Here is a 25,549-nt window from a genome sequence, read left to right as displayed (position 1 = left end):
GAGGGCGGAGCAGCCTCCCCGCAGGCCTCGACTGGTGCCGACCCCGGGGCTGTATGACACCCCCCCGGCACACGTTACATTTACAGCGCGGTCGGGTGGCGCTGTGAATGTAGCCGGGCCGCACCTGCCGAGTGGGGGCAGCCACGTAGCTGTCGGGCCAGGAAAAGTCATTCATAGCGCCGTCCAGTCACGCTATAAATGTAGACAGGGTGCACCTGCCGAGTCCGTGGCTGTCTAGCCATGAAAACCCATTTTAGCACAATCAGATAGTTCCATGCGTGTAGCTGGGGCGCACCTGCCAAGTTAATAGCTGCCAAGCCATGAAAACCCATTTATAGCATGATCGCATGGCACCATGAATGTAGACAGGCCCCACCAGCTGAGTCATGGCAGACGCGTGGCTGTCCGGCCATGAAAAGGAAGAGCCCGTCTGCCCTCAAAGTAGCGCCTGAGCCACTGAAGACCTGGTGTCTGCAGCATTCATCTGTAGACACCTCTTCAGGCATAAGGGGAAAGAGTAAATGTTTCTCCTTTCCTAAGCGACTGGTCCGTTGCGCCCATGTGCAGGCCAAGGATTAGTTGCTTTCTAGAAAGGTGGGGTTTTTTGCCCCTGAAACAAAAAAAGAAAATAATCACATGGGGAAAGGCTTTTATCTTCCAGCAGATTCATTTTTCCCCTTGTGTTTCTATAGGTGCCTGGAGTACATCTCATAGGCTTCACGTGGCCAAGCCTGTAGAGGTAAAAAGAGGTGTTTGTGATTCAAGGGGTTCCCTTCGAGTGCCACGGCTATGAGAGCTGTCTAGCAATCCAGATGGGGCTGGAGAGAAGTTGCACTGGGCACTAGCAAGCTGCTGCTGCTGCTGCTAGGCCAAGGGGGAAAGTGGCTTGTGTGTGGTCGTGTTGCTCTGGCTGTTGTAAGTGGAATGGCTGTAAGCAGCTGCTAGAATAAGCCCTTGAGGTTACAGACCTTTGCATCAAACTCCTGGAGTCCTGCATGAGAGAGACTCAAGCTTGAGTTACTGAGAAGCTAGGTAACTTTTCAGTCTCTTTAGCCAGCCTGTCATTGAGGATCCAGCCAGGCAAACAGACCATCGTTAAAGTTGGCGCAAAACCAATCCACTGCTGCCTCTTGCTTACTTTATGAATCAGTGCAGGCGTAGGCAGACCCTGGCACTGGTGCCAGTGTGGCACACAAAGGCATTTTGCTTCGCACATGTGCATCAGAAGAGACAGCAGGGAAGGGGTCGGAGCTGCACAGCCCCAACAAGGATCAGGCCCCTGGTGGCTCCCCGGCCATCTGCCCCAGCACACTAACATCCTACAAGTTGAGGTTGTGGGTGTTTTTGACACTCTGCCCAAAAACATTGCCAACCCCTGAATCACTCTATCATGTGCATAAGAGAGTTGGTAAAGCATCCTAATTTTCTGAAGTCTTGTGTGTGCCAAGTGCTCTCTTGTTTTGTAAAAGGTACCTGCCTTAGAGAGTTTGTAGTCTTCAATCCGACGGTGTGCGTGCTTGTTTCTCAACAGTAGGACTCTGATAGGAAGACGTGCGGCTAGCAGTGAGTCTGCATGATCAGGCCATAAATAGATAAAGGATGGCGGTTGTAATGTGAGGGGAAGGAAAGCAACCTGGCAGTACAGCCATAGTGCATACCTCATTCCATCGGTTTGCTCTTATTTTTTAATTGATGTTACTCCGGTTAGTATTTCTAATTAGGGTTGTTGAGTTTAGTTAATCTCAAAAGCTAACAAACTAGTTTGCAGGTTAATTGTTGAAGAGCCTACAGGATTTTAACACGAAAGCATGATTTCTTGATTTATGGTTGCTGCTGTTTTTGATAGGGGAGGTGTAATTGAAATGAGTTGATATTAGATGTTACGTTTGTATGTTATACAGCCCTTTGGCAGCCTGTCCTTGAGGGAGCAAACTTATCTGTGCTTTTAGCAGACTGGATGTGTTGACAGACTGGTGCAGAGAGTTCATGTATAATAGCTGTGTGTACTCTTCTCACTGTAATAGACTGAGCAGAATCAAAGGAGGAATTTAGCAGGCAGTGTGCTTGATCTGCACTTGCTGTTGAGTAGCGTTTGCACACCAGCCTTGCTTTTGCTCTAGTTTCCATTTTCAGCCTTGGGTTGGATGCAGCAGGCTAGATTTTTACATGCAGGTCAGGAGCCTGCATGCGGGGCTGGGTGTAATTGCATTTTCTCTCTAAAAAGGCTTTTGGTTGTCTCAGCTTGGGGAAAATCCTTTTATCTACAGCTCAAAAGCAAGAGGTAAGGGAAAATCTCACATTCATTCTCTTCCCTAACCAGTGCAAGGTATTTGCCACTGATTTGTCCCATCTAGTTCCTGGTATCTCTGTAATGATGGGACTTTCATCATTCCAGCTGCCTTTTTGCTTCCTTGCATCTTTCTCTAACCATAACATGTTTAAGTTGCAAGAATTTTCCCTGATGAGAAACTGGTGGGGTGTGGAGGAATAAACTTACTGCCTCGCATCCTGATGCTAATCATAGCTTATGTTACACAGATCTGTTGTCACAAGCTTCCCCATTGAAACTGCACAGGGGGAAATAAGTTGCCAGCAAAAGCCATACTGTGTCTGTCTGGTATTTATGACATGTGTCTCAGTGCGGTACTTAGTTGTGTTGGGTTGCTGTATGCTAATAACCTGGAAGCCAACTTGAAGCTTAACACTAAAAGCCTCTCATGCTTGCAGCTTGCTTTCACATTGCTGGTACCCAGCAGTCAGCTGGCCTTGACATTACATTGCAAGCATTTAAAGTATCAAATCTTGACACCGCCCCCCCCGCCCGCCTCCCCCCCCAGTTTCCCACTCACACTTCTTTTTAGAAATAACCAAGAAGGATAAGGAATGTACTGAACAAAAGATGAACCTTGTTAAAGTGAATGATTCAAAAGCTATAACCCATGAAAAGAGTACACACGCTCTCTGGCTTGTGTATTGTTGGTGATAACTCCCAATGAGCTTTTAAGGGCCAGATTTTCAACTGAGGTAACTGGATGTAATATATTGATTTCAGTAAATTGGTATCCATTTATACCAGCTTAAAATCCTAGCTGTTTTCCTTTATTATCTGCCTAGTGTCCTTTAATGTCAATGGGGATAGAGCTGCTTTTCTCATCTGGTCACTAGGAGATGTAGAAACAACTGAGAAGATAAGGGCTGCAGCTAATTTTCCAGATTTAGTTCTTCTGTGTTTGAATAGACTAGCTCTTTGGCAGCAGTAAGCCTTAGAGCTCTGCTGAAAAGAAACCTCCTTCTTCACCTTGAGGTATAAACTCTTGTGATTTTCTGGAAGTGATAACCTTGGGCTACCCACATGAGGCTTTTAAAAGGTGGAGGTCCTAACTGTTGATTCTTTCCACAGGGATTGTTCCCTGGAAGCCATGGAGCTTTCAGCCAGCGAACCCAGCATTTATGACAAGCTATCAGAGACCATCGACCTGGTGAGACAGACTGGATACCAATGTGGAATGTCAGAAAAAGCTATCGAGAAGTTTGTCAAGCAGCTCTTGGAGAAAAATGAGCCACAAAGGGGACCCCCACGGTACCCTCATTTGATGGGTCTTTGCAAGGTAAAATGTCTTTCACACGTGCACGGGTGGATGACACGGGTGTTTTTTGCCCTCTGTACCTTTGGAGGGCTTGAAGTTCTTCCACTACCTGATGGTGTATTTATCCATGATTTTCTTGATGAGTCTGTCTGATTTTACTATAAATGGCCACTTGTATCTTCCTGCACCTATTCCCCAGTGAGAATGTTTAAACAAAAAGATAAGTTGCCTGCATTTTGGCTCTGTCCCAGTGAATTGAAAGATGAGCTTCCCCTTAAAATGTTTAACAGAATGTGGGGCTAGTTCTCAAGGTTAAGACTCAACCCTGTCAGCACTTGCAATGAACCTCTGATGTCCCAGCATGATTTAATAGCAAGGAAGGGCAGCCTTGGGTCAAAGATCATGAATGAGAATTGAGAGATCTGGGTTCTGTGCCTGGCTCTGTCACAGATCCCTGATATCAAGTTATAGCTCCCTGCATCTGTCTTCAAGCCTGTGGAATGGGTGTGCTGCCAGGATCCTTGATTTCAGGCTCTTGAGGAAAGGAGGGAAGGAGAGCAGCAAAGCAAAGACGTGGACTTCAGAAAAACAGACTCTGACTCGCTCAAGGTACCCATGGGTAGGATCCTCTGGGAAGCCAGTCTAAGGGGGAGAGGAGTCCAAGACAGCTGGCTGTAATTTAAAGAAACCTTGCTAAGAATGCAGGAACAAGCCATCCCGATGTGCAGGAAGACTAGCAAGTATGGCAGAAGACCAGCTCAGCTTAGCTTAGCAGGGATCCCTTCAGTAAACTAAATCACAAAAAAGAAGCTTATAAGAAGTGGAAACTTGGACAAACAACTAGGGAGGAGTATAAGAGTATTGCTCAGTCATGCAGGAATGAAGTCAGGAAGGCCAGAGCACAGTTGGACTTGTGGTTAGCAAGGGATGTAAAGGGTAACAAGAAGGGTTTCCACAAGTATGTGAGTAACAAGAGGAGAACGAGGAAAAGTGTGGGTCCCTTACTGAATGGGGGAAACAACCTAGTAACAGAGGACGCAGAGCAGGCTGAAGTGCCCAGTACACCTCAAGTCTTCACAGGTAAGGTCAGCTTCCAGACTGCTGTACCAGGCAGCACAGTCTGGGGAGGAGGTGAGCAGCCACCTGGTTAAAAAAAACAAAACAAAAAAACCCAAAAACCCAGGTTAGGGACTATTTAGAAAAGCTGGACATACACAGATCCATGGGGTTGGATGGGATGCACCTGAGGGTGCTAAAGGAGTTGGTTGACATGATTGCAGAGCCTCTGGCTATCATTTTTGAAAGCTTATGGGGATTGGGAGAGATCCTGGATGACTGGAAAAGGGTTAATCTAGCGCCCATATTTAAGAAAGGGAAAAAGGGGGATCCAGGGAACTACAGACCCATCCACGTCATCTCAGTCCCTGGAACAATCATGGATCACATTCTTAAGGAATCCATTTCTAAGCACTTGGAGGAAAAGGTTATTAGGAACAGCCAGCATGGATTCACCAAGTCATGCCTGACCAACCTGATTGCCTTCTGTGACTAGATGACTGGCTCTGTAGATGTGGGGAGATCAGTGGGTGTGATATACCTTGACTTTAGCAAGGTTTTTGATACGGTCTCCCACAACGTTCTTGAAGGCAAGCTAAGGAAGTATGGGGTGGATAAATGGACTGTAAGGTGGATAGAAAAGTGGCTGGATCACTGGACTCAGAGAGTAATAGTCAATGGCTTAATGTCTAGTTGGCAGGCAGTATCAAGTGGAGTGGAAGACCCAGGGCCAGTTTTGTTCAGTGTCTTCATCAAAGACCTGGAAGATGGCATAGAGTGCACCCTCAGCAAGTTATCAGATGACACCAAGTTGTGGGGAGTAGTACATATGCTGGAGGGTAGGGTTAGGATTCAGAGAGACCTAGACAAATTGGAGGACTGGACCAAAAGGGATCTCATGGGGTTCAATAAGGTTCAGAGTCCTGCACTTGGGATAGAACAATCCCGTGCACCAGTACAGGCTGGGGGCTGACTGGCTGGGGAGCAGCTCTGCAGAAAAGGACCTTGGGGTTACAGTGGACAATAAGTTGAATATGAGCCAACAGTGTGCCCTTGTTGCCAAGAAGGCTAATGGCATATTGGGCTGCGTTGATAGGTATGTTGCCAGCAGGTCAAGAGAAGTGATTATTCCCCTCTATTAGGCACTGGTGAGGCCACATCTGGAGTACTATGTCAAGTTTTGTGCTCCCCGCTACAGAAAGGATGTGGTTAAGTTGGAGAGAGTCTAGCAAAGGGTAACAAAAATGGTTCAGGGGCTAGGGGACATGACTTGTGAGGAGAGGTTGAGGGAACTGGGCTTATCTAGTCTAGACAAGAGAAGACTGAGAGGGGATTTAATAGCAGTCTTCAGCTACCTGAAGGGTGGTTCCAAAGAAGATGGAGCAAGACTTTTCTCAGTGGTGGCAGAGGACAGAACAAGGAAGGAGCAAAGGTCTGAAGTTGCAGGAAGGGAAGTTTAAGTTGGATATTAGAAAAAACTCTCTCACTAAGAGGATAGTAAAGCACTGGAACAGGTAACCCAGAAATCTCCATCCTTGGAGGTTCTTAAGATCCAGCTAGACAAAGCTGGGATAATCTAGTTGGGGCTGATCCTGCTTGGAGCAGGGGGTTGGACTAGGTGTGACCACCTGAGGTCCCTTCCAAGCCTCATTTTCTATGATTCTTTGCTTAAAGCTGGGAAAGCGCTTTAAGATCCTTGATTGAAAGCAGCAGTATAGGTACAATATATTACTGGACTGTGGGCAATATTCCATAGGTGAGGTCAAGATGTTTATGATGAGAGATTTCCCATTCAAACTATATGCAGCAATATTTTAATACTGCTTCTGCAACTCTCTTTGAACCACTCTCTTTTGACAAAGAGAGGCAAGGTTTGTCACTCCTAGAAATGCACAAATGCTGTGTAGTTAGGCAGGCGGTCTCATGGTTAGAGCGGAGCATTGGGAATTCCAGTTTCCGTTGCTGGGTTCTTGATTCACCGTGACTTCTAAGAAAAGTCACCTAATCTCTCTGGTTTATTTAGAGCTTCACACAGCTAAGGTAACTCATGCCTACTCCCCCAGTGTTTTGAGGCTTGGATAATGTTTGCAAAGCACTTTAAAAAGCCATGCCTAAGGGGTGCAGTGGAAATGCAAGTTTATTATTTGGCTAGGCAGCAGGAATTCAGGTCAGGACTGTTTTCAGATATTTCTCAGCCCCCTGGCATAGGTTATCTCTATTGTTGTGTTTTAAAAATACAACCTTCTGTCTGCCAATATTTTTGTTTGAAGGTAGATTAGTTTCACTTTCATATAGTTCCAATTAATGAAGAAGCTCTAGTTCCCTGAGTTACTAGCATCGCTGTTTAAGTGATCCTGAAGATGTGCTTGCTTATAATAGCATAATTAATCATGTCTGTTTTCTTTCACAGGGCCTGCTTATCCTGGGGCTAGTCTTGCTAATTGTGTACTTCATAATCCAGCCATATACCCCTTTGCCACCTGAAACCACTCTCTCCAGAGCCCAAGCTTGGGGCTCCCTCATCGTTCATATCCGGCTCCTGTCTTTGCCCATTGCCAAGAAGTACATGCTGGAGAGTAAGAAAATAATTTCTTTGCTGTAACATGCCAGATACGTTGAGACAGGAAAGACAGTGAACACTAAGTTAAACACTTAACTGTGTATACTGGTTGAATCTTTCTCTTGCCCCCAAATTAACAGATGTTTTCCTATGGAGACACCAAAACTGGTCTTATCACTTCCTTCATTTCAGCTAGAGCATGAAATTAGCCCCAATGAAATACCCACAAGCAATTTCCAGTTTACAGGCACAGACTGGGGTGTATTTTTCTCTATTACTTTTTAATCACATATCCCTTCTTGCATGTTCTCTCTTTCTGGCGTTTAACCCTGTGGGACAAAAGTTCAGATTGAAGAAGCAATGTCCCTTTTTTAAGCGTCTGAGTAAAGTTCTCCTATGTTGCCAGGGATAGGGGGACAATGAGGAGCGTGATAGATTTCTTTGTAAATACTGCCTTTTCACTCTTGATTAAGGAAGAGGGGGGGTAACTTTGTGAGTCAAAGGCCAGTTGTGGGAAGAGTTTTGAAATTTCAGCACGTGATTCTGATTGACTTAGAAAAAGGAAGCTTACCTTAGTGACGCACTGGGAACAGACTCTGGAAGAACACTGTAGTTTTTGCATGTAGTGTTCTCACTGAAGTCACTTAGAGCTCCTTGCATGGGGTAGCTGGAGCCCTGATCCCATGGTGATGCTGGGGCAGAAAGAACAGCAATGGAAAAGTTTGTGCTGGGTTCTTACCAGAATAGAAGCAGGTTGGTGTACACAAACCCAAGCTAATAGGTGGGAAATAGCGTGGGTTCCTGTGCTAATGTTGATAAACTGTTTCCTGAGACTTTGGTAATGGTGATACGAACGTTTTTAATTCTTCTGTTGAAGAAGGTGGCATGATATCGATCATCTCTCCACCCAGCATAAAACAAATACTTAGGTCCTTGCTGCAGTCTAGTTTATATTTAGTTTCAGGGCTTCATTGTGTCAGAGTTCTTTGTTCAGGCTTTGACTTTTCCTGTGGCAGCTAAAAAGGTCACTGTTGAAATGCTAGCTCCCTTCTTGTGTTTTCTCAGAGTGTCTCCCTTTGTTCCACTGGCTTGAGCACTATGATCTAAGCACACTTGGGTGGATCAGGGTATCCCCTTTGTTCACTTCCTGGCTTGCAAACTAAGATTTCTTGGGCCAAAAATAATAAACCTGGGTAGAGGAGAGGCCCTGATTTACATTTGGTATTGATGGGGGTGGTGTACACAAGTCACTAAAATGCCATTGGTGCTAATAAAACATGTCTCTTCCTTTCTGTGGTAAAATGTCCACAGCAGATAATTCTGCACTTCTAATATTTTAACATGGTCTAGAGAAAAGTAGTTAGTTGTGTTAGGCAGAAGTCATGGCAGCGTGGCACCTTATAGGTTAACTTGTTCAGAGAGGTGTGAGCTATGATGACATAGGCTGTAGCCTATGAAAGCTCATGCCTCTCTGAACCTAGTTAGTTTTATACTACCCTGCTTTCTGCTTAAAATGATCTAGTTAGTAAGATGCCACAGTATTTTGTAAACATGCAACTTGTGCATCACAGGTTTTCTCAAGTGGGGAAAGGCTACTGAGGAGCCTTTCCCATTGCTGGGATTGTGAAAAGTCTTGAAGGAAGAGGAGCAGCTTCAGTTTGGTTCCTGTTGAAGTCAACAGCAATTGGCTTCAGGTCCGCAGTCTTAATGTGAGAGAGGGCTGAATGGGAGGAGGTTGGGAAGTATCCAAGGGGAATAGGAAATATCTGGGTCTGTGAAGGTGGGAGAGAAGGTTGCTCAGTTCTTATACATTGCCCCAACTCTCTATGGATTTCAGGAACTTGGGGTGGGGAGAAGCCAGAGTGTAGATGTGGGGAGAGGAAGGAAGTAAAGATTAGGGGTGAACCCTTGTGGCTTTGTGGATTTGGAGCATGGTGGGACTGGTGCCTTTTTGGAGGCTTTTTTTTTTTTTTAAATGTCATAGCACCCAGTTTCATGGCCTGCAAGAAGAGCGGTGCTGCGGGACCCGCTCTGACTCCTCCCTGCCTGAGAGGTGCTGACTCACTGCTGCCTGGGATCTGGATCACTTAAACATTCCCAGCTTCCACTTTCCTGCTCAGTTGTTCTTTTAATAACATAGTTCACTGTTGTCTTAGTCATGATCTCTATACCATCTAAATAGGACCCATAATAACAGGGAGTGAAGGCTGCTGCTGTGTCAGCATCTGGGCTGCAAACAGAGCCCAGGATGCACCAAAACTGGAGAAAAAAAAGTATAACATTTACCCTGGTTTGACCAAGAGGAAACCCACTGCATTACCTAAAATATTCCTGTCAGGCACTTCCACAGGGAGCCCCAGTGTCTGGGAAATCCTTTCATTTGATGTTTTTATTGCTTCATAACTTCAGTACATTACAGAAATGACTAGCTGCCCTCTTAAACCTCATTTCTTATGGATTGCTTGACTTAACAAGTAGAAGAGCAGCCAGGAGAGGGAGAGTAGCAGTATGTGTGAATCTGAAGCATACTAGTGCCAAGGAAGAGGAATCATTTAGGGTCATTACGTGGCACGAACTTGAAGAATGGGAGGGGATACAAGCTACATATGAGGAAATGCCATGAGAGCTGTCAAACTGAGAGATCACCCAGCACAGCAGTGGAAGTAGTTTCCCTTAACATTTATCACTAGACTTGTTGACATACTAGGACATACTGTGCAGGCTTTGCACTGGCAAAGGAGGAAGGAAGGCTCAGTATTTTATGCACTGGAGTAGGCTTTGGTGGGGTGAAGGGATCTGGGTTTGGTTGCTGGCTGTGCCATGGTTTCCTTGTGTTCTCTCAGGCAACGCACTTATTCCCGTGGGCCAAGTTCCCCTGTCTCAAACTGGGGTTAATCATCTCCACCCTTTGCCTGTCTTGTCTTTTTTGCTTGCAGGCTGCTTAGGTTGGCAATGTGTCTTAGTATGGGTGTGTCCACTGCCTGTTACAGTGGACCTCTTCATTAGGACCTCTAGGTGCTATTCCAGGGCTATCAAACTCATCCCATATCCTGTGCTGGATCTGTGGGGCCAGCAACAGTAGCAGCAGGACTGGTGGTCTCAGACCAAGTGACCATACGCTCTGGCAGTGGCGGGGCAGTAGGCTGTGGGGCTGTGTTTGACACCTTTGGGCTACTGAAATAATAATTTGGTGGTGCAGCAGATAAGCCAGTGGTTCTTTTCCCTGCCAGTTTTCTGGTTTGGAAGGCTGTTGGATGTCTTACAGGTTAGACTTGCAACATGTCCTGATGACAAACACCATGTTCTCACTGTTCCAACTTTATCACCCTGCATCCTGCAAGCGGTCGTAGTGCTGAGTTTGTTGTGCCACTTGTTTTTGTGACTGTAAATTATGATGGTCTTAAAGGCAAAAATAAGGTGTTTGCTGCAGAGTGGTATAAAAGGAGAAGTTATGTGGAGAGACAGCAAAAAAAAAATGTTGAAAGCAAGAGAGACAGAAACCAAACAAGGGCCCAGTTCTGCAAAGCCAGCTTCCTTCTTTAATGTAAAGGTGGGTAGAGTGAGTTCATTTCCGAGAAGACTGCTAATGACATGCAGAGCCCTTCTTGCCTGGACACGGGCTCAAATCCCACATGTCGATGTCTGAAAGCAGTCCTTCACTGATCCAAGGCAGGTATGACTGTCTCCTGCATGGACACGACATGTTTACTTTGGATTAATTTGACTTTAGGTTAAAAACAGGGCAGACTTACAATCCACAGCTTTACTCCACCATGAGTCACTGTGATAAAGTTACCTTCAGAAAGCAAGGGCTGACTGTACACCAGTGTAAACTTCATTTCTGTACTAGTTGGGTGTCTGCATCCCTAGTCACCCTCACCTTGGTGGGCAGCTGTTTGCTTAATGTAAACCAGTTCTTCTACCACCCAGCAATCAAGCAGCTGGGTTGTGTGAGCTGATCATGTGTCTGCTCATTACCATAGAGTAAGTTTATTACAGAGTAATGCCGGTGTTTATTACTGTGAAGAGCAGCATCAACTCCAGCAGCGTAGTAAACACAGCAGCACTTCCTATCCTGTGTAACCTTTAATTTCAATACAGAGGCCACCCATGATGGTGCCTGTGAGGATGGTAGGGTCTGCATTTGTCTACCAAAAATGAGACTGAGTGCACAGACACATGACAGTGCCTGATGGGTTGTTTGCAGGGCTGGACGCAAATTTAAGTTTCCTTTTCATGTGTACCCTTTCCTCACCACCCCACACCCTCAAGTCCCAAGTTATGTCCTCACCCTCCTTAACTTATGTCTGTCTGACTTACTCAAAGATGTTTTCCCAGTGTTGGCAGCTGAAGTCCCATTGGTTGGGTAAAAGTTCTGCAGAAATGTGTTTTGCATTTTCTCTAATTGAGCCAACGGGTTTATACAGCATATGTGCAAGCGAGCGAGTACCGGCCCTTGGTCACATTGCACTTCCCGTGAAGCAAAGAAGAAGTCTGCCCAGCACAAGACGGCTGGATCGATTGGGTAGACTTGGCTCAGGACCCCTATGTAGCACATGTTCTCAGGAGCTTGACAGGAGAGCTCTAGGGCCTGGGTTGTTTTGTTATCTGTATTGAGACCAAATAATGTGAAGAAAAAAAAAAATCATACGGGGTAAAGGGCAGCTACGTACATGGTGGGCGAGGGGGGTTAGTCCATTTCAAAGGGGAAAGATTGTAGGTAGGTAGGGTGCTGGACCAGACCTTGACTGCCTTATGATCCTTGCTCTGTAATAGGTTTCTTGTGTCACCTTGAGCAGGTTTCTTAAACTGTCTTCTCATATTGAAGAGCACTGCCCTGTTTTGCAAGAGTGTTATGAAGATAAATGTGGTGAAGGCTGTGGGGCGGTCAGATTTTACCGGGGCCATGTATGTACTCTAAACAGAAAGCTGCTTTGCACAGGGACTTTTTGGCCCCAACGTCACTATGAAGAATATGATATCGAGTAGCTAGACAGACTGACCAGCTGGTTCTCCTTTGAATCCTTTCCTCTATTCCCATCAAAATAAATGCATGTTTCTGGCATTCCTATTCTTTAAATGTGAATTTAAGTAGCAGACTGACAGGCCTGAATAGCTTAACTCCTGCCAGTAAAGAGATGTAGAACAGGCAATGGCAATACCTGCTTTCTGCACACTAGCCTCATGTCTGCCCTGGAGGGAACACTCCCAGGGGAACTGGATAGCCCCTCATCCATGGCCTACTCTGTCCTTGGTCACTCTACTGAGGTTGCCAACGAGAGGGCTAGTTAGGGTCAACATTTTAATGACATGGACCTCTGAGAAGTGGGCTGAGACCCTAGAAACTCACTTCACATTGAGCTCCAGACACTGTTCATGTGTTACAAGCTTTCCATCACAACTTGCCACGGCTGGATTTGAACTAGTAAACTGGAAGGGTGAGAGTCTATCACCTGCATTCTGTCTCCAAAGCCACCCAGTTTGCCATGACAGCTTTATGTCTGGGCATGTATTTCCTGCTTTACATTTTGATCATCACACTAAAATGTAAAGTGCAGTGCTTATTTCCAGTCCTTTCTTTTTCCCTTAAGAACCATCGGTTTTTTTCCTGAATTATTTTGACACGGCCAAAGAGTGTTTTCTTTTTTTTTTTTTTTTCGGTTTCAAATTCTAAGCCTCAGGATTTTTTCTCCTCTTACATTATTTCCAACCCAAATTGCTATTGAAAATCTCAGGGGTTATTATCTGTGCTCAAAGTAATGGGGAGGCTAGGTTTACTCATTTATCAGCAGGTTCACCAGCTACTCCTTTTAACAGATCTTGTATCTACATGTCATGTGATGGTAAAGCAGCCTCCCTTGAAATAAGAGGGAAGTCCTACATTGCTGCTATCACGGTAAAATAACCTCCTAATCCTGTTTTTGGTGCATCAGATGTGAAGGGGATTCTGCCCAGATTAGGAGGAGGAGCAGTACTTACATAAGGAGTTAGTGTCGTGGAGCAACAGACTTCTGTGGTGCTGTGGGAATGTCCCAGGGTGAGAGAGCAGTGAGCCCTTCTCTTCCTCCTACCCTTCTGCCCTCTCAGGCACTTCTGCAGCCCTTTGGTTAAGAAATACAGTTTCAGTTGACTTGCCTACATATCTGAAGTGAATCAGGACTTGAACCCTAGTCTCCCTTGGCCCAGGCCTCCGAACTGTCCTGCTCTACCCCCTGGATTGTCCTTCCTCTCTACCATCTCCCACAACTTGGTGAGAGAGAGAGTGATGATTTTCCTTTTGACCCCCAGCAAAAAGCGTCTGCTGCATAGGGACCCTTTTTCTTTGCCGCTTCATAACAGGAAGATAAGCTATTAGACGAGATTAGCAGGAACCATAGGGCTGTACACAAGGTCCCGTCTGAATCCTGTTGTAGCTGCCAGTTGATCTGAACTTCATTGTAAACAACCCTTGCGCAGTATAACCTGAGACCTAATAACAGATGCACATGTTGGCTCATGTAAAGACAAAAAAGTCAGTCTGGCTTAGTGGGGAAGGGTGGTGTAGATTGGGTTTTATACAAAGCTTTGCAGCTTTGCTTTGGCTCACATTCAGGCAGTGGTTTGTTTATTTGAAATTGCTGACAGTAAACTAGCTCCAGATAATTGTGGGAACCTGGAATGCAGAAAACTTTCTTTGTTTTTTGCATTTTGAAGACTCCAGAGTGTGTGTGTGTGTGTGTATTTTCTCTCTTCCTTCAGAGCCAGCAATTTGTGCGTTCATTGCCGAAGGTTTTCATGGAAAGCCACAGATGTGCCACACCTATACATAACACCCACCTCTTGAGGACGTTAAGCTTAACACATATTTTGGGATCCCTAGATGTAGCAGAAGTGCCCAGTGCTGGCATCCTGTTTGTGTTGGGCATCAGAATTGTGCCGCTCACCTTGGAGGGCATCTGCTTATAATTGTAGGTGCAGGTTTTGTGAAAGGTCTTCCAGCCAACCAGATGCCCACCTGTCAGCGGATCAGTCAGTGTAGATTTACTCAGGGTATTAGGGTCGTTTCTTAACTTGAATAATGATTTCACTATTCATGTTAAGTCAGAGACTTTATTTCTCCACTTTTAGTTGGATCAGAATGATTATCCGTTCTCTCTCTGTAAAGGTGAAAGTCATACTGCAGTTACTTGACCAGCCATTCCCCATTACTAAAATGTGCAAGCTGGCGATAGCTCATAGCAGTGAATTCTGCCCATGACAAGCAGTTTCCCCATGGTTGATGCTATGAAAACAGCTTTGAAGATGCTTCTTCTTTCAAGTTTAAATAAGTCCCACTTACCCCAAACAGTAGGGGTAGTGGATGAGAGAGAGGGGAGAGGATTGTGTGTGTTAGGGCGAGGAGCATCTTTTCTGTGCGTCTGTATAGTGACTAGCACATCAGGATCCTGGTCCTTGATTGGTGCCACCAGAATAAAAATACTGCTACCATAACATTCACAGCAGTGTTTATGGACTGCTCTGAACTCATCCAAAGTCTCGAACAGCAGCATAGTACATATTCTTGTTTTGAGATGATGTTATACATGAATAAGGTGCTTACTCACCTGATTGAGGAAAAATAGTAATTGCAATGTAGGTGTTTTTACCTAGGGAAAAATACTGGCCACAGTCCTGCCCATATCATGGGTGATTTTGAACATGTTGTTTCAGCTCACTGGTTTTAGTTTTCAGGAGTGAGAACCTTTTCTTATCTCCAAGCCTACATTTGTTAATTAATGTCTACAAAGCACTGGGAGATTCCTGGACCTTTTTCTTTCTTACCTTTTTTTTTATAGCTCGTTTACATCTAGCTGGATCCCAAAGCACTTTGTGGGCAAGCCCCATCCTGTTTTGCATCACGTGAAGAGACAGCACAATAAAAACACCACTAACAAATAGTAATAAAAAGCAAGTGAGCTACTTGGGGGTAGGAATAATTGCAGCCATCTAACATGGCAGTTGCTTGGTCCCATCTCGGAAGCAACAGCAGATGGAAGATGAGACTACAATGTCTGTCAAACAGAAGCCAAATGCAATCAAGTGCTGTCGGGGCTGGTTAAAGGAACCAAGAGATGGTTTTTTTGTTCAGCCTTGCTTAGTCTTGGCCCAGAAGTGGGGTGCCTAGCAACACCAAGACAAGGTCTTCAGCTGACTTAATGAAGCTGTTGTTTAACTTAATAGCCTGCCCCAGATAAAGCAGCCTGATTATAAAAGACTTTGACCATTTGGCAGCAGGGAAGCAGCAATGAATGCTACCGCTGCTCCCCTGTCACCAAATTTTTGGACAATGGGGCTGGATGACATAGCTCTGTGGGCCGGGGGTTAAGCACCCTTGCACGGAACCATAGCAGTTTTGCCAGGCTCTGAGAAATAGCACTGCAGTGGTGAGGTCTGCGTGTGTATGAGAGAGAGAGAGGTGACCAGAGTCCTGAATTTTGGTGTGATCGTTTTACATGCTTACTCAGATGTGTGTTCGCTTATTAACAGTGCATCAAGAAGCCACATTTTTTGTGGTGGTTGCTAGGGTTGGCACTCAACTCCCACCTGGGTGGACCTTGAGGTAAATAAAGAGTTAATGGGATTAAATACTGCATGACCATATCCGTGCAATAGAGAGGGGAGGAGAGGTGCTGATGGGCTGGAAGGCAAGAATGAAAAATCATGGGATTGCTGCTAGCATGCTTCCTGTGCTTGAGCCCTGCAAAATGTGTATACGCTGCTAATTGCTACAGAAAGGGGTGCAGAACTCAGCATGCAGAGGTATGGGACAGCTCCCAGGGTTGGGGTAGGCCAAGGGTCGAGTGCTGGGCTTTAAATATAGTTGGTCAGTGCATGGAGGCTTGAGGACATCTTCAGGGTCAGCCCTAACGGTCAGCGTAGACGTAGTTTTGCAGCATGCTGATTGATTGGGTGTCTTATTAAAAGATCTGCTTCAGACCCTCAATGCATTTTTTTAGAATCGCTGCAAGAGTTACAACTGAAATTCTGGCAGGCGTTACTTGATCAAATGGCATGACCACAGTGGTCTTCTGGCCTTTGAAGTTTATGGCCAGAACCTGTATCCCTTTCTTAATAAACCTTTCCACTGACTTCAGTGAAAAGCCCAATGTGGAAAGGGACTGAAGATGTGAATAAGAGTTAGTAGCAACCTCAAGGTATCTATTAAAGACTGTTTGAAATATTCCCCCTTGTCCAGGGTTCTCTGTAAGGCTGTTTTTAAGGGGCTGTAATTTAAACAGATGTACACCTCTACACAGGCATTAAACCTAAGTGATTTCTTCTTCTCCATCTCATTTGTGCCTAAAAATCTATAAATTCTTATTTGACTATCACGGCTGCAGGCTAGATGAGTCACTGCTGTGCCTGTAAGTTCTGCCTTGAATCTGATTTCACCTTTGAATTGTCTTGGGGAAAAATTAGTCACGCTCAGTCCAGACTCAGATCTCTGATGTTAATCTGATGATCCGCCCAGATGAGAACTGTTCTGGTGCTTTTTGACAATGCATTAAATATCCGGTGGATATAAAAATAAAAGGCAACATTGGGTGGCAGTTAGTGGAAACATTTGCAGTCAGACTGATCATTGCAATTGGGGAAATGGAGTACCTCTGCCTAGGGCACTAAAGAGTCCTTTAAAAGTCTGATCTAAAGCTCAGTGATGTCAGCAAATCTCCCTATTGACTCCAGTATTCCCAGTACTGCTCCTCGAGTGCACTTGGGGACACTTACTGGTGAAGACGTTCTAGTCTACTTAGGACTTCTTCAGAGGGAGAGAGGCAAAGGGTTTTTGATTATATATTTTATTGGACCAATTGTACAGTTGGGAGAGATGTTTGACAAGCTTTTAGGTACAGAGTATTCTTCCTTGGGTATGAGTAAATATCCAGGGATCAAAAAAAAACCCATAGGGAAAAAACCAACAGAGCAGCACACGGGCAGCGTGCGCTGCTGAACACCAGTACCAGGCTTCCCAGAGCCGCACCGCGGTTACCAGCTAGGCTCTGCCCAGCAGGATCACTGTTGCTGCAGCCCTGGGAAGCCCCCAGAGCCCCAGTTAAGGCTGGTGGGGCCAGCCCAGTGCTGGCCCCAGCCTCCCCCTCTGCCCCCAGGGTAACTCTCCACGTACCAAACGTGCACGTGGCACGGACATTCCCCAGGGCATGTAGCTGCAGCGCATGGTGCACCGCTGCTACTTGTCCCCAAGGAACCAAATGTCTGCACTCATCTGGACCCGGCCTTGTGTCCAAAAGCTTGTCTAACATCTCTCCCAACTATACAGTTGGTCCAATAAAATATATTCCCAAAAACTTCTTGCTGCTTGCACACTTCCTTGGCCACTCCAACCCTGTTCAGGGAGAAGAGGCAGGAAACGTATACACGGTTGTGAGGATTTTCTTCTTTAAGTTTTCACAGTTAAGCCTGCCTGATGTCTTAGCCCTAAAGGAAACTGTCAGTGACTTTGGAGAGCCAGGATGTGATGCGAAGCCCATTGCAGTCTCTGGGAATCTTTCCATCGACTCTGGAACAGGTTTTAGAAAACGGTCACTAGTATTGTTGGCGGGGTGTGGGGATGGACATCTCTGTACCCTGGTGTAATGTACACTTTTTTATCTACTGGTGTAAATTACATGGAGCTCAGGAATGGATAGACTGCCAGTTATCCTGGGATAGGCAGGCAGCTATTACTGCACCTCGCTAATAGATGGGGAGGAAGTCTGTAATTTCCTGTTTGCTTTCATCAAATGAGATGGACACTCGTAACTATTTCAGGAGTAATTCTCTACTGTATTGAACAGCGTAACCCTGATTTAGGGGTTGGTGTAATCTGTCTATTCCTTGTACTGGAATAACATTGATTACACCATAAACATTATCTGCCTGTCTGTCCCCCGAGTCTTGCTGCCAAGATCCTTGTGCATTTCATAGAAGCTCTTTGAGGCAAGCTGGTGTAGAGGTCAGCCAGTGAAGTGTGTCAGCCTTTTAACATTTTATGCACCTAGAATATTTAAATTCTTCAGCACTTAAGCATCTGGGGTATAATGAGCTAGTTCCACTTCACACACATTTTCAGCAGTATACTGGAAATGAGGGTTGTCTGCATCTCTCCAAGTCTTGGGGGAGAGCAGGTGCTTTGCAGGGTGCCTGGGCTTGATGACTTAGCTTGAGCATCACCGCCTGCTCTTGCTAATCAGCATGGGGCCTTTGCTGAATAGGATGTCTTGATGAGGGAGATCCTGCTCTTTCTGTCAGGTTAGTGTCAGCAGGCTCCCACTAGCTTTGTTGGCTTGGAACAGGGGCAGGGCTTGACAATCAGATCCAGCTGTTCCTCTGCTTTACCTGTGGCTGGTTAGGGTATTACATCTTGCATGGTGTCAGGGTTGATGATAGTTTTACATATTACAGATTTCTATAGCATGGTTTGGGTAGGGATGATCTGGTCTCAGGCAGGGAGTTGAACTAGATGACCCCTGAAAGTCCCTTCCAGCCCTACTTCTGTATGATTCTGTGACAGCAACAGCAGAGCCAAGGCCTATTAACTCCCTTTTCTAGTTTCCAATCCAGCTGTCTGCAAACCAGCACTTGACAGTTTGCACACTCAGATGCACCTGTGGGTTTAAAGGCAGTTATTTGTAGTAGCAAAAGGGCAGACAAAAATTGGAGATTGTGAAAACGTCAAAAGGGAGGGGAGGTCATTTTAAGCTGATCATAACAGGAAAAATATTTGTTTCACATAGTGGAAATTATGGCCCTAAACCCTTATACTTAATCATTGAAACATTTAAAGGGAAATGCCCATATATTTGTCTATCCTACAGTAGGATCTTGGAGTTAAGTCGTGGACCCAGGGGCCTGATGTACCTACCATGATAGGTGGTGGGCACGGCATGCTGGTTGCCATTCTATGAAAAGAAGGCCATGTGAACATGGTGCTGGGGGAAGCTAGTTACAACTGAACCAGCACCCCAAAATGTAATGTGTGTTTGTACACACTGATACTACAGCTGCTCTCCCTTGTCATCAGGCTGTACAGGAATGAATTAAGGCAATGCCTATAGCATTACATTTTAATACAAATGGATGTAGCGTAGTAGTAACGGCTGTGTTGCTCTGAAAGCTTACCCTCCTAAATCTACAAACTGATCACACACGCAGCATGCTACACTGCAAGCCCAAATAGTCCCCCAGGGTGTCTGGGCAGGGTGATAATGTAAAAGGAATGTAGGGGTGTAATCAAAAAGGAGGAAAGGAATACACTGCGAGGCGCCTGCTCCAGTCCCCGGTGCGCGCTTGTATGTACATCATCCTCCCTGCTACACACAATCTATTCTCCCTCCATCACTCCCTCCTTCCACATAGAGGCCCAGCCCTCCTCTCCCATCGCACTTTTCATGCCAGTCACACACATTTTGATACGCAGGCTAACAACCTCCACAATAAATCTAAAAGATTAATTAAAACTCCACCAGCCCCTCATGCCCCATTTATAATGCTTCTCGAATGCTCTTTGGATGGGTTATTCACAGTGAAAATAAATAACCTCCTGAATCAAGCGATTTTGAGAATGCAGGCATCTCATACTAGTTCAAAAGAGAATTCGGGCCCGGGTCTGTAGGGCCACGCATCAGACAGCTACGCCGGTCGCTGTATAGAATTGCAAGACCTACGTTCGGAGAATTTCACCAGACACGATCATCTCGGTGTCCCTCTCTTGATTGTGAATTACCACGGTCTAGTCTTAGGATATGTTTTCTTGCTGGACTAATGTTATCTGGGGTTAGTCTGGTGAGCTCTTTCAGGCTTTTGTTTCCCATCATTGACTAACTGCGGGGTTTTGCTTGTTTTTTTGCAAATTCCAACTCCTTACAGTGGCTGAAACAAAGATTTTCTTTTTTGCTCTCTCGTAAGTAGGGAGGATGGGAAAAGCACACCGCAGCAGTTTCTTAAAGCTATTGAAAAACTGTTCGGGTGCTTGGAGTGGAATTGACCTTTTGCTTGGAATAAAAATGTTGCAGTTGATATCTGTTTCTTAAAAACAGCACTTTTATTTATTTGTGTTTTTCTCATAAGGAACAGGAATGATGTCCTGGTCCTCTTTAGTTTGAATCCCAGCAGTAGTACATGAAACCAAGCTTTGCAAGTCGATGTGTAATAAGGAATTGAACAGGATGTGGAAGGACACACGCACGCGCGCACACACTCGCACTCAATCAATCAATCAATCAATCAATGAACCATAATCCTCTACAGTGGTGATCCCTATCTGTTGGGGAGTAAGGAAAATAAACCACTTTCCTGTTGCACGATGCCTGTTTGGTATAACTCATTATACCTAATGACTTAGGTATACATTAGCATTTTGGAGTTCAGGCTGTGATTGGCAAAACTACCTAAAGAACTTAGATGCCTAATTGCTAGCCCTCAAGGTCCCGTAGATAGTTTTGAGAACTGCAAGCTGAAGGCTGTGATTCCAGGTTCAGGGGAAGACATAGATCCTATATGCCCATACATTGAGCTTTTGGCTCCTGGCAGCAGAGGAGAAGATCAGCATCTCCACTTTCATTTAAAACCATGTTTCTAGCCTTTGTGAATACAGAAGAAAATCTTGAAAGTTTGTTATGAATGTAACCCACGTCCATCTTTATAGTAAGGAAGTGTATTCTGAGTATGCAGATCTTTTATCTTAAGGCAACTTGATTTAGTACAAAATAACCAGCTTGTGAGGGCAAGCCCTGAGTCTGGTAAAGAGCTGGAAATAACCCTCAGATGTGAGCTGCTCCACTTTAGTGCGCTAGTACCCTCTCCTAGGGACTGTTGCATGGGAGCAGGTTCTGGGGGCCCTGTGTGGGCTCTGCATTGCTTTAATTCAGTCTTGCCATCTGATCTGGGTGGGCAAACCCAGGCACCTATGTGCAGTGCTGTTGACATCACTGGGACGCCTTGGGGGCATAAGGCTCAAGTTTGTAGGGCTGTTATGAGGTTAGATCCTGCTCCTGCAACTTACAGCTGGTGGGTGGACTCCTGCTGGCCTCTGAGCATTGGAGCCAGCATGGCATTAATCATTAACTGTGCTTTGTCTGATGATTCAAAGCTTTACAGAAACCCCTTTTAACTCTTACCTCGTTCCACCAAAGAATCTGCTCACTGCTCAAGAACAGGCTATAGGCACAAAACATTCACAGAATCGGGCAGAAATTTTGAAGATGTAAAAGTTTGTATTTCACCAAGTTTCTTGTGCAAATCCAAACCATTCCCCTGAGGTATCTGATGCCCCAACCCACCAGTGCTACCACATGCAGGAACCCAGCTCAGGGTACAAAGGAAACCTGCCCATGGTGAATGGTGGACAGGAAGCAGAGATAGTGTTAAGGGGTAAAAAGGAAATTAGCTTTAATAATTCACAGGTGGAGTTAATGACAGTGGGAAGGACACTTGAAAAGAAACTATTTTTAACTGTCAACTTCCTTCCATAAATCTAGATGGCTCCTAAGTTAAATATTTGAATTGCTCCATAGTTTGTGTATTTATTTCAGGTTAGTTGCACAATAAGTGGTCACTGGCATTTCCCCTAACTTCCTAGTATTGACATCCGGCCGGGGCATAATCCACCCTGCCGTCCTCCAACATTTATTGACAAAGAGTAATTGCCGTCCAAGATTCTGCCTCCAAAATCTGCACCCCTTTTTCTTATATAATGCCGAAGGAAGAAGATGCCAGTAAGAGCTACACGAGTTACCCTAACACAGCTTGCCTGATGATTCCTTGTTAATAGGTAATAAACTTTGGAAGACATTGGTAATCCTCACCATATTGGGCTGGGAGGTGGTGAGGTTGTGATCTGAAATCTTGTATCTTTCCATTTAGTTCCTCATGATACAAACCTTGTTCCTTCTTTCTTTCTTAATCTCCACAGAGTGCCCTGACTGGTGGGGACTCGCTTGCAGACATAATGACTCTAAAGTTCCTCCTGACTGCATTTGCTGTTCTGCTGTAGACAGTCTCCAGATAACGACTGACCTGGGACAGTTACCAGAGAAACTCCACAAGTGTCAACCTCTCCTAATCAAGGTAAAGCATGTATTTGGAGGCTAGAAGGGACTTATGATTCTCTAATCTGAAATCCTGCATAGCACCAGGCAGAAAAACCTGCTCAGTAACGCCTTATTCAAATCCATAACTTCTGTTTGAGCTAGAGCATATGTTTTAGAAAGCCATTCATTCCCTAAGTAAACTGTTTCAGTGGTTAATAACCCTCATTGTTAAACATAACAGTCTGCATAGCTGTCAGTATTCTTCAAGGTGTGGAAATGGGAGATAAAATAGCCCAGGTACATGCCCTTAATCTTTTTCTTATGTTTGTTTAAGACAGGGCAGTATCTGTCATACGAAGAGCTGAAGCATTTTCAGTCCCAGTACCCAGAATTGGCAGAGGTTACAATAGAAGAAAATGCAGCTGAACTCTGGAGCTGCCATCCAAGAGATGAGTTCCCTTTTGCCTTCCCTCGGTGAGTTCAAGGCAAGCTGGAGTGGTGGAAGTTGTACACCACTTTACCCCAGGAGGGCCCAGTCTTTGGTCAGTTCAGATGATTGCCCTGGGCCAGAGAGCTCCATCTGATGGGAGAAGAAAGGAGAGGCAGTTGCAACCTCCCTTCTTCCTAGCAGAGGTGTAGTCTGTGGAGACCATTGGCTCTGATGTGTAATGCTTTGGTTTGATCTAAGTGGACAGTTCTGCTCAAGATGGAGAATTGCATGCGGGTCTCTGCATTCTGTGTGGGCTGTTCTTCATATTAAAGGTCAAGGCATTCTTGTATGACTTCTTGGGCTTTCTTTGGACCATCTGGTCTCAATTGGAAGAAGCAGATTTGAAAGGACCCCATTTTTTTCAGTTGAAACTGTTTGTTCTTGAAGTATAGAAGGGGGCTGACCCTTCTTTGATCTGTGCTAAAACTTTTAGTATGTCTAAGGCTTTGGCACAGTTTGAAAGCCCTGTAAGGTCCCAGTCTGCACAGAGCAACAGTATGTTAAATCTTTCCATTTTGCCTGTCACTGCGGGGCCAGTCTATTTTGTACAAGTCCCCCTGGCACTTATGTGAGTGGTTGGGGCCATACTTAAAGCTGCTTTTCTCAAAAAGGGCAGGTGTGAGCAAAGGAGTGTGGTGAAGCTCAGCAAGGGTACAATGGATTCTGTATGTTGGTCAGTGGTTAAACAGGGCTCTTTAAGTGGAAGACGCAGCATTCATTAACAGTCATCGGTAATGGCAGGTGGATGATCTGTATATTGACACAGATGTATTAACACTGTCATCCCATCAGGCAGCAATTTAAAAATGACATGCCTCACCCTAACTCTATCCTGTATTTTCTGGCCTCATGAATAGACTTGGATGCTCTGCACATTATCCATGTGGTTTCAGTTAGTGTCATACAAAATGCCACCTCCACATTTTTTTGTAATGACTTTGTTTGATTAATGATGTCAGATGCGAAGGGAAAGGAGAGGAAGAGGTACTCTTCAAAGATCTCTGCAATGAGGAATAAACCCTTTGTTCCCAAATGATCATGCTCTACCCCCTGTTCGAAGGTGCCTTGCTCCATCAGTGAGAAATGAAACCAGTGCACAGGGCTAGAAGCCAGGGAGCCGTGGGTTCTAATCCAGCTCTGACAGTGACTCCACATGAAGAAGTTTCTTAACCTGCCTGAGCCCCAGTTGTCTTGTCTAAGGTGGGGCTATCAATATGCATCTGCCAAGCCCACAGTGGTGTGGAGAATGAATGTCTGTAAAGCACTCTGTCACAGGATGCAGCCTTGTAAGTGCTTGCTGTTACAGTAATGTTAGCCTTTAAAATGTTTTCCAGGAACAAAACTCAGATTCTCCAGGAACTCTTTCCTGCTTTCTCCCTGCTGCCCCTCCTCCAGGTAGTCTCCCTGGAAAGCTGCTTTCTCATCCACCATCCAGAGTTACAGAATAAGGTGAGAAATCCATTGCAGCAATACTTTCCTCCTATGTGTGTGCCGGGCACGCTGTCTGCACAGGCTGCAGGTCTGGCAGGGACTCCTCAGGGGATCCTTGTGTGTCACCTAAGCCATGAAGAGAGTAAGGCCTTGTACCTATGTTCAGCACAGAGCTGATGTCATTCCCTTGTAGTGCAGTTGGCAGCAGACACTCCATCCAACTGTTTAAGTTGGGAAACACAAGTGAGGATACCTAAGTTTTGTCCCTGTTTCTGTCCCCAACTTGCTGTAGGACCTTGAGGGCCTCAGTTTTCTTATCTGAACAATGGGAACAAGGCTCAGCTTCTGCTGAAGAAGATTATGGTGCTGGTTTAGCACAACTGCTTATAGTCATTTTGTGTGATAGATTGGGGGAGAGGAATTCCCGACTGTCCCACTGTCTGCCCACTTGTTCTCTGTCTTCTTTTCCCTTGGAGTCCCACGTTATCCCCCCTTCTCCATTTTTTTTTATCTGTTGGGATGTTGGATTTTGGAGAAATAGTGAGTGAAGGAGCACACGTACAGTGCAGTCAGGGCTTGATGTGATTGTGTTTTGCTAAACACATAAGTAGTAGTTGTCTGTGCAGCAGCCACCTGCCCACATCAGCCTTGCAGAAGATTGCAGTTGGATTCTGGCTTTTTGAGGACAAGGAGGAATTCTGATGCAGTGCTCTCCATGTCTCGCTCTCCCTTGTGTTGTAGACCCACAGACTGCACAGTGTGTTTGCTGTCGGAAATGGCCAGTTGACCTTGAGCATCATGCCTTCTGACAAGTGCAGAGAACACTGCAAGACACTGAAGGTGGAGCTAGAAGCTGGGGATTTTGGTGAGTATCAGTGCTGCAGCTCCAGACCCCTTTTCCCAGCTCGGTCTTACTCCCACTACCTCCGACAGGAGTGAGAATCAGCTTCTAGCACCAAATAATTGCTTCTACATACTAGGCAACACTTCCACATAGCAAAAGAGAAGAGTTAAACCCCAGCCCCTGTGGAGCATAAGCCATGTGACTCCTAATGATAGTACATGCAGCTTTGTATCTGAGGTCTGGTCTGCACTGGAGTTCTGCCAGCACAGCGTTGAGCTTATCCACACCCAAGTGTCCTCTGCGTCGGCAAAGCCCTCCAGTTGCCAACAGAGTTACTCCAGCTCTGCTGAGTGAAGTAAAGCAGCTGGCTGAAGGTGCATAGAGACACTCCCTCAACCGTCTTCTGGCTGCCACAGTCCCTTCAGCCACTGGTGCCTTCCCAGAATGTAGTTGGCAATCTGGCAGCACAGCTGTTGAGAAGCTGCACGGGGACCACCCCAAATGATTGGATAGGCATGTGCTTCAGCAGCTTGG

At 45.5% G+C, this 25,549-nt stretch overlaps 1 protein-coding gene across 1 annotated transcript in view; it reads left to right on the top strand.

Moving 5' to 3' along the window:
* The first annotated feature begins 2,261 nt into the window (after nucleotides 1-2,261).
* Nucleotides 2,262-25,549, top strand: part of CUNH6orf89 (chromosome unknown C6orf89 homolog) — a 29,340-nt gene continuing 6,052 nt past the window's right edge. The window contains exons 1-7 of the mRNA XM_019546228.1: nucleotides 2,262-2,281; nucleotides 3,401-3,608; nucleotides 7,054-7,219; nucleotides 22,133-22,287; nucleotides 22,585-22,724; nucleotides 24,075-24,189; nucleotides 24,913-25,036. Coding sequence (XP_019401773.1) covers nucleotides 3,420-3,608; nucleotides 7,054-7,219; nucleotides 22,133-22,287; nucleotides 22,585-22,724; nucleotides 24,075-24,189; nucleotides 24,913-25,036 — 889 coding nt within the window. The 5' untranslated portion in view covers nucleotides 2,262-2,281; nucleotides 3,401-3,419. The remainder of the gene's footprint in view (nucleotides 2,282-3,400; nucleotides 3,609-7,053; nucleotides 7,220-22,132; nucleotides 22,288-22,584; nucleotides 22,725-24,074; nucleotides 24,190-24,912; nucleotides 25,037-25,549) is intronic.

Source organism: Crocodylus porosus, unplaced genomic scaffold, assembly GCF_001723895.1.
Source record: "Crocodylus porosus isolate Cpor-Errol unplaced genomic scaffold, CroPor_comp1, whole genome shotgun sequence".
Taxonomy (NCBI): Eukaryota; Metazoa; Chordata; order Crocodylia; family Crocodylidae; genus Crocodylus; species Crocodylus porosus.
Note: the sequence above shows the minus strand (reverse complement) of the source record. Positions and strands in the feature narration are given on the sequence as shown.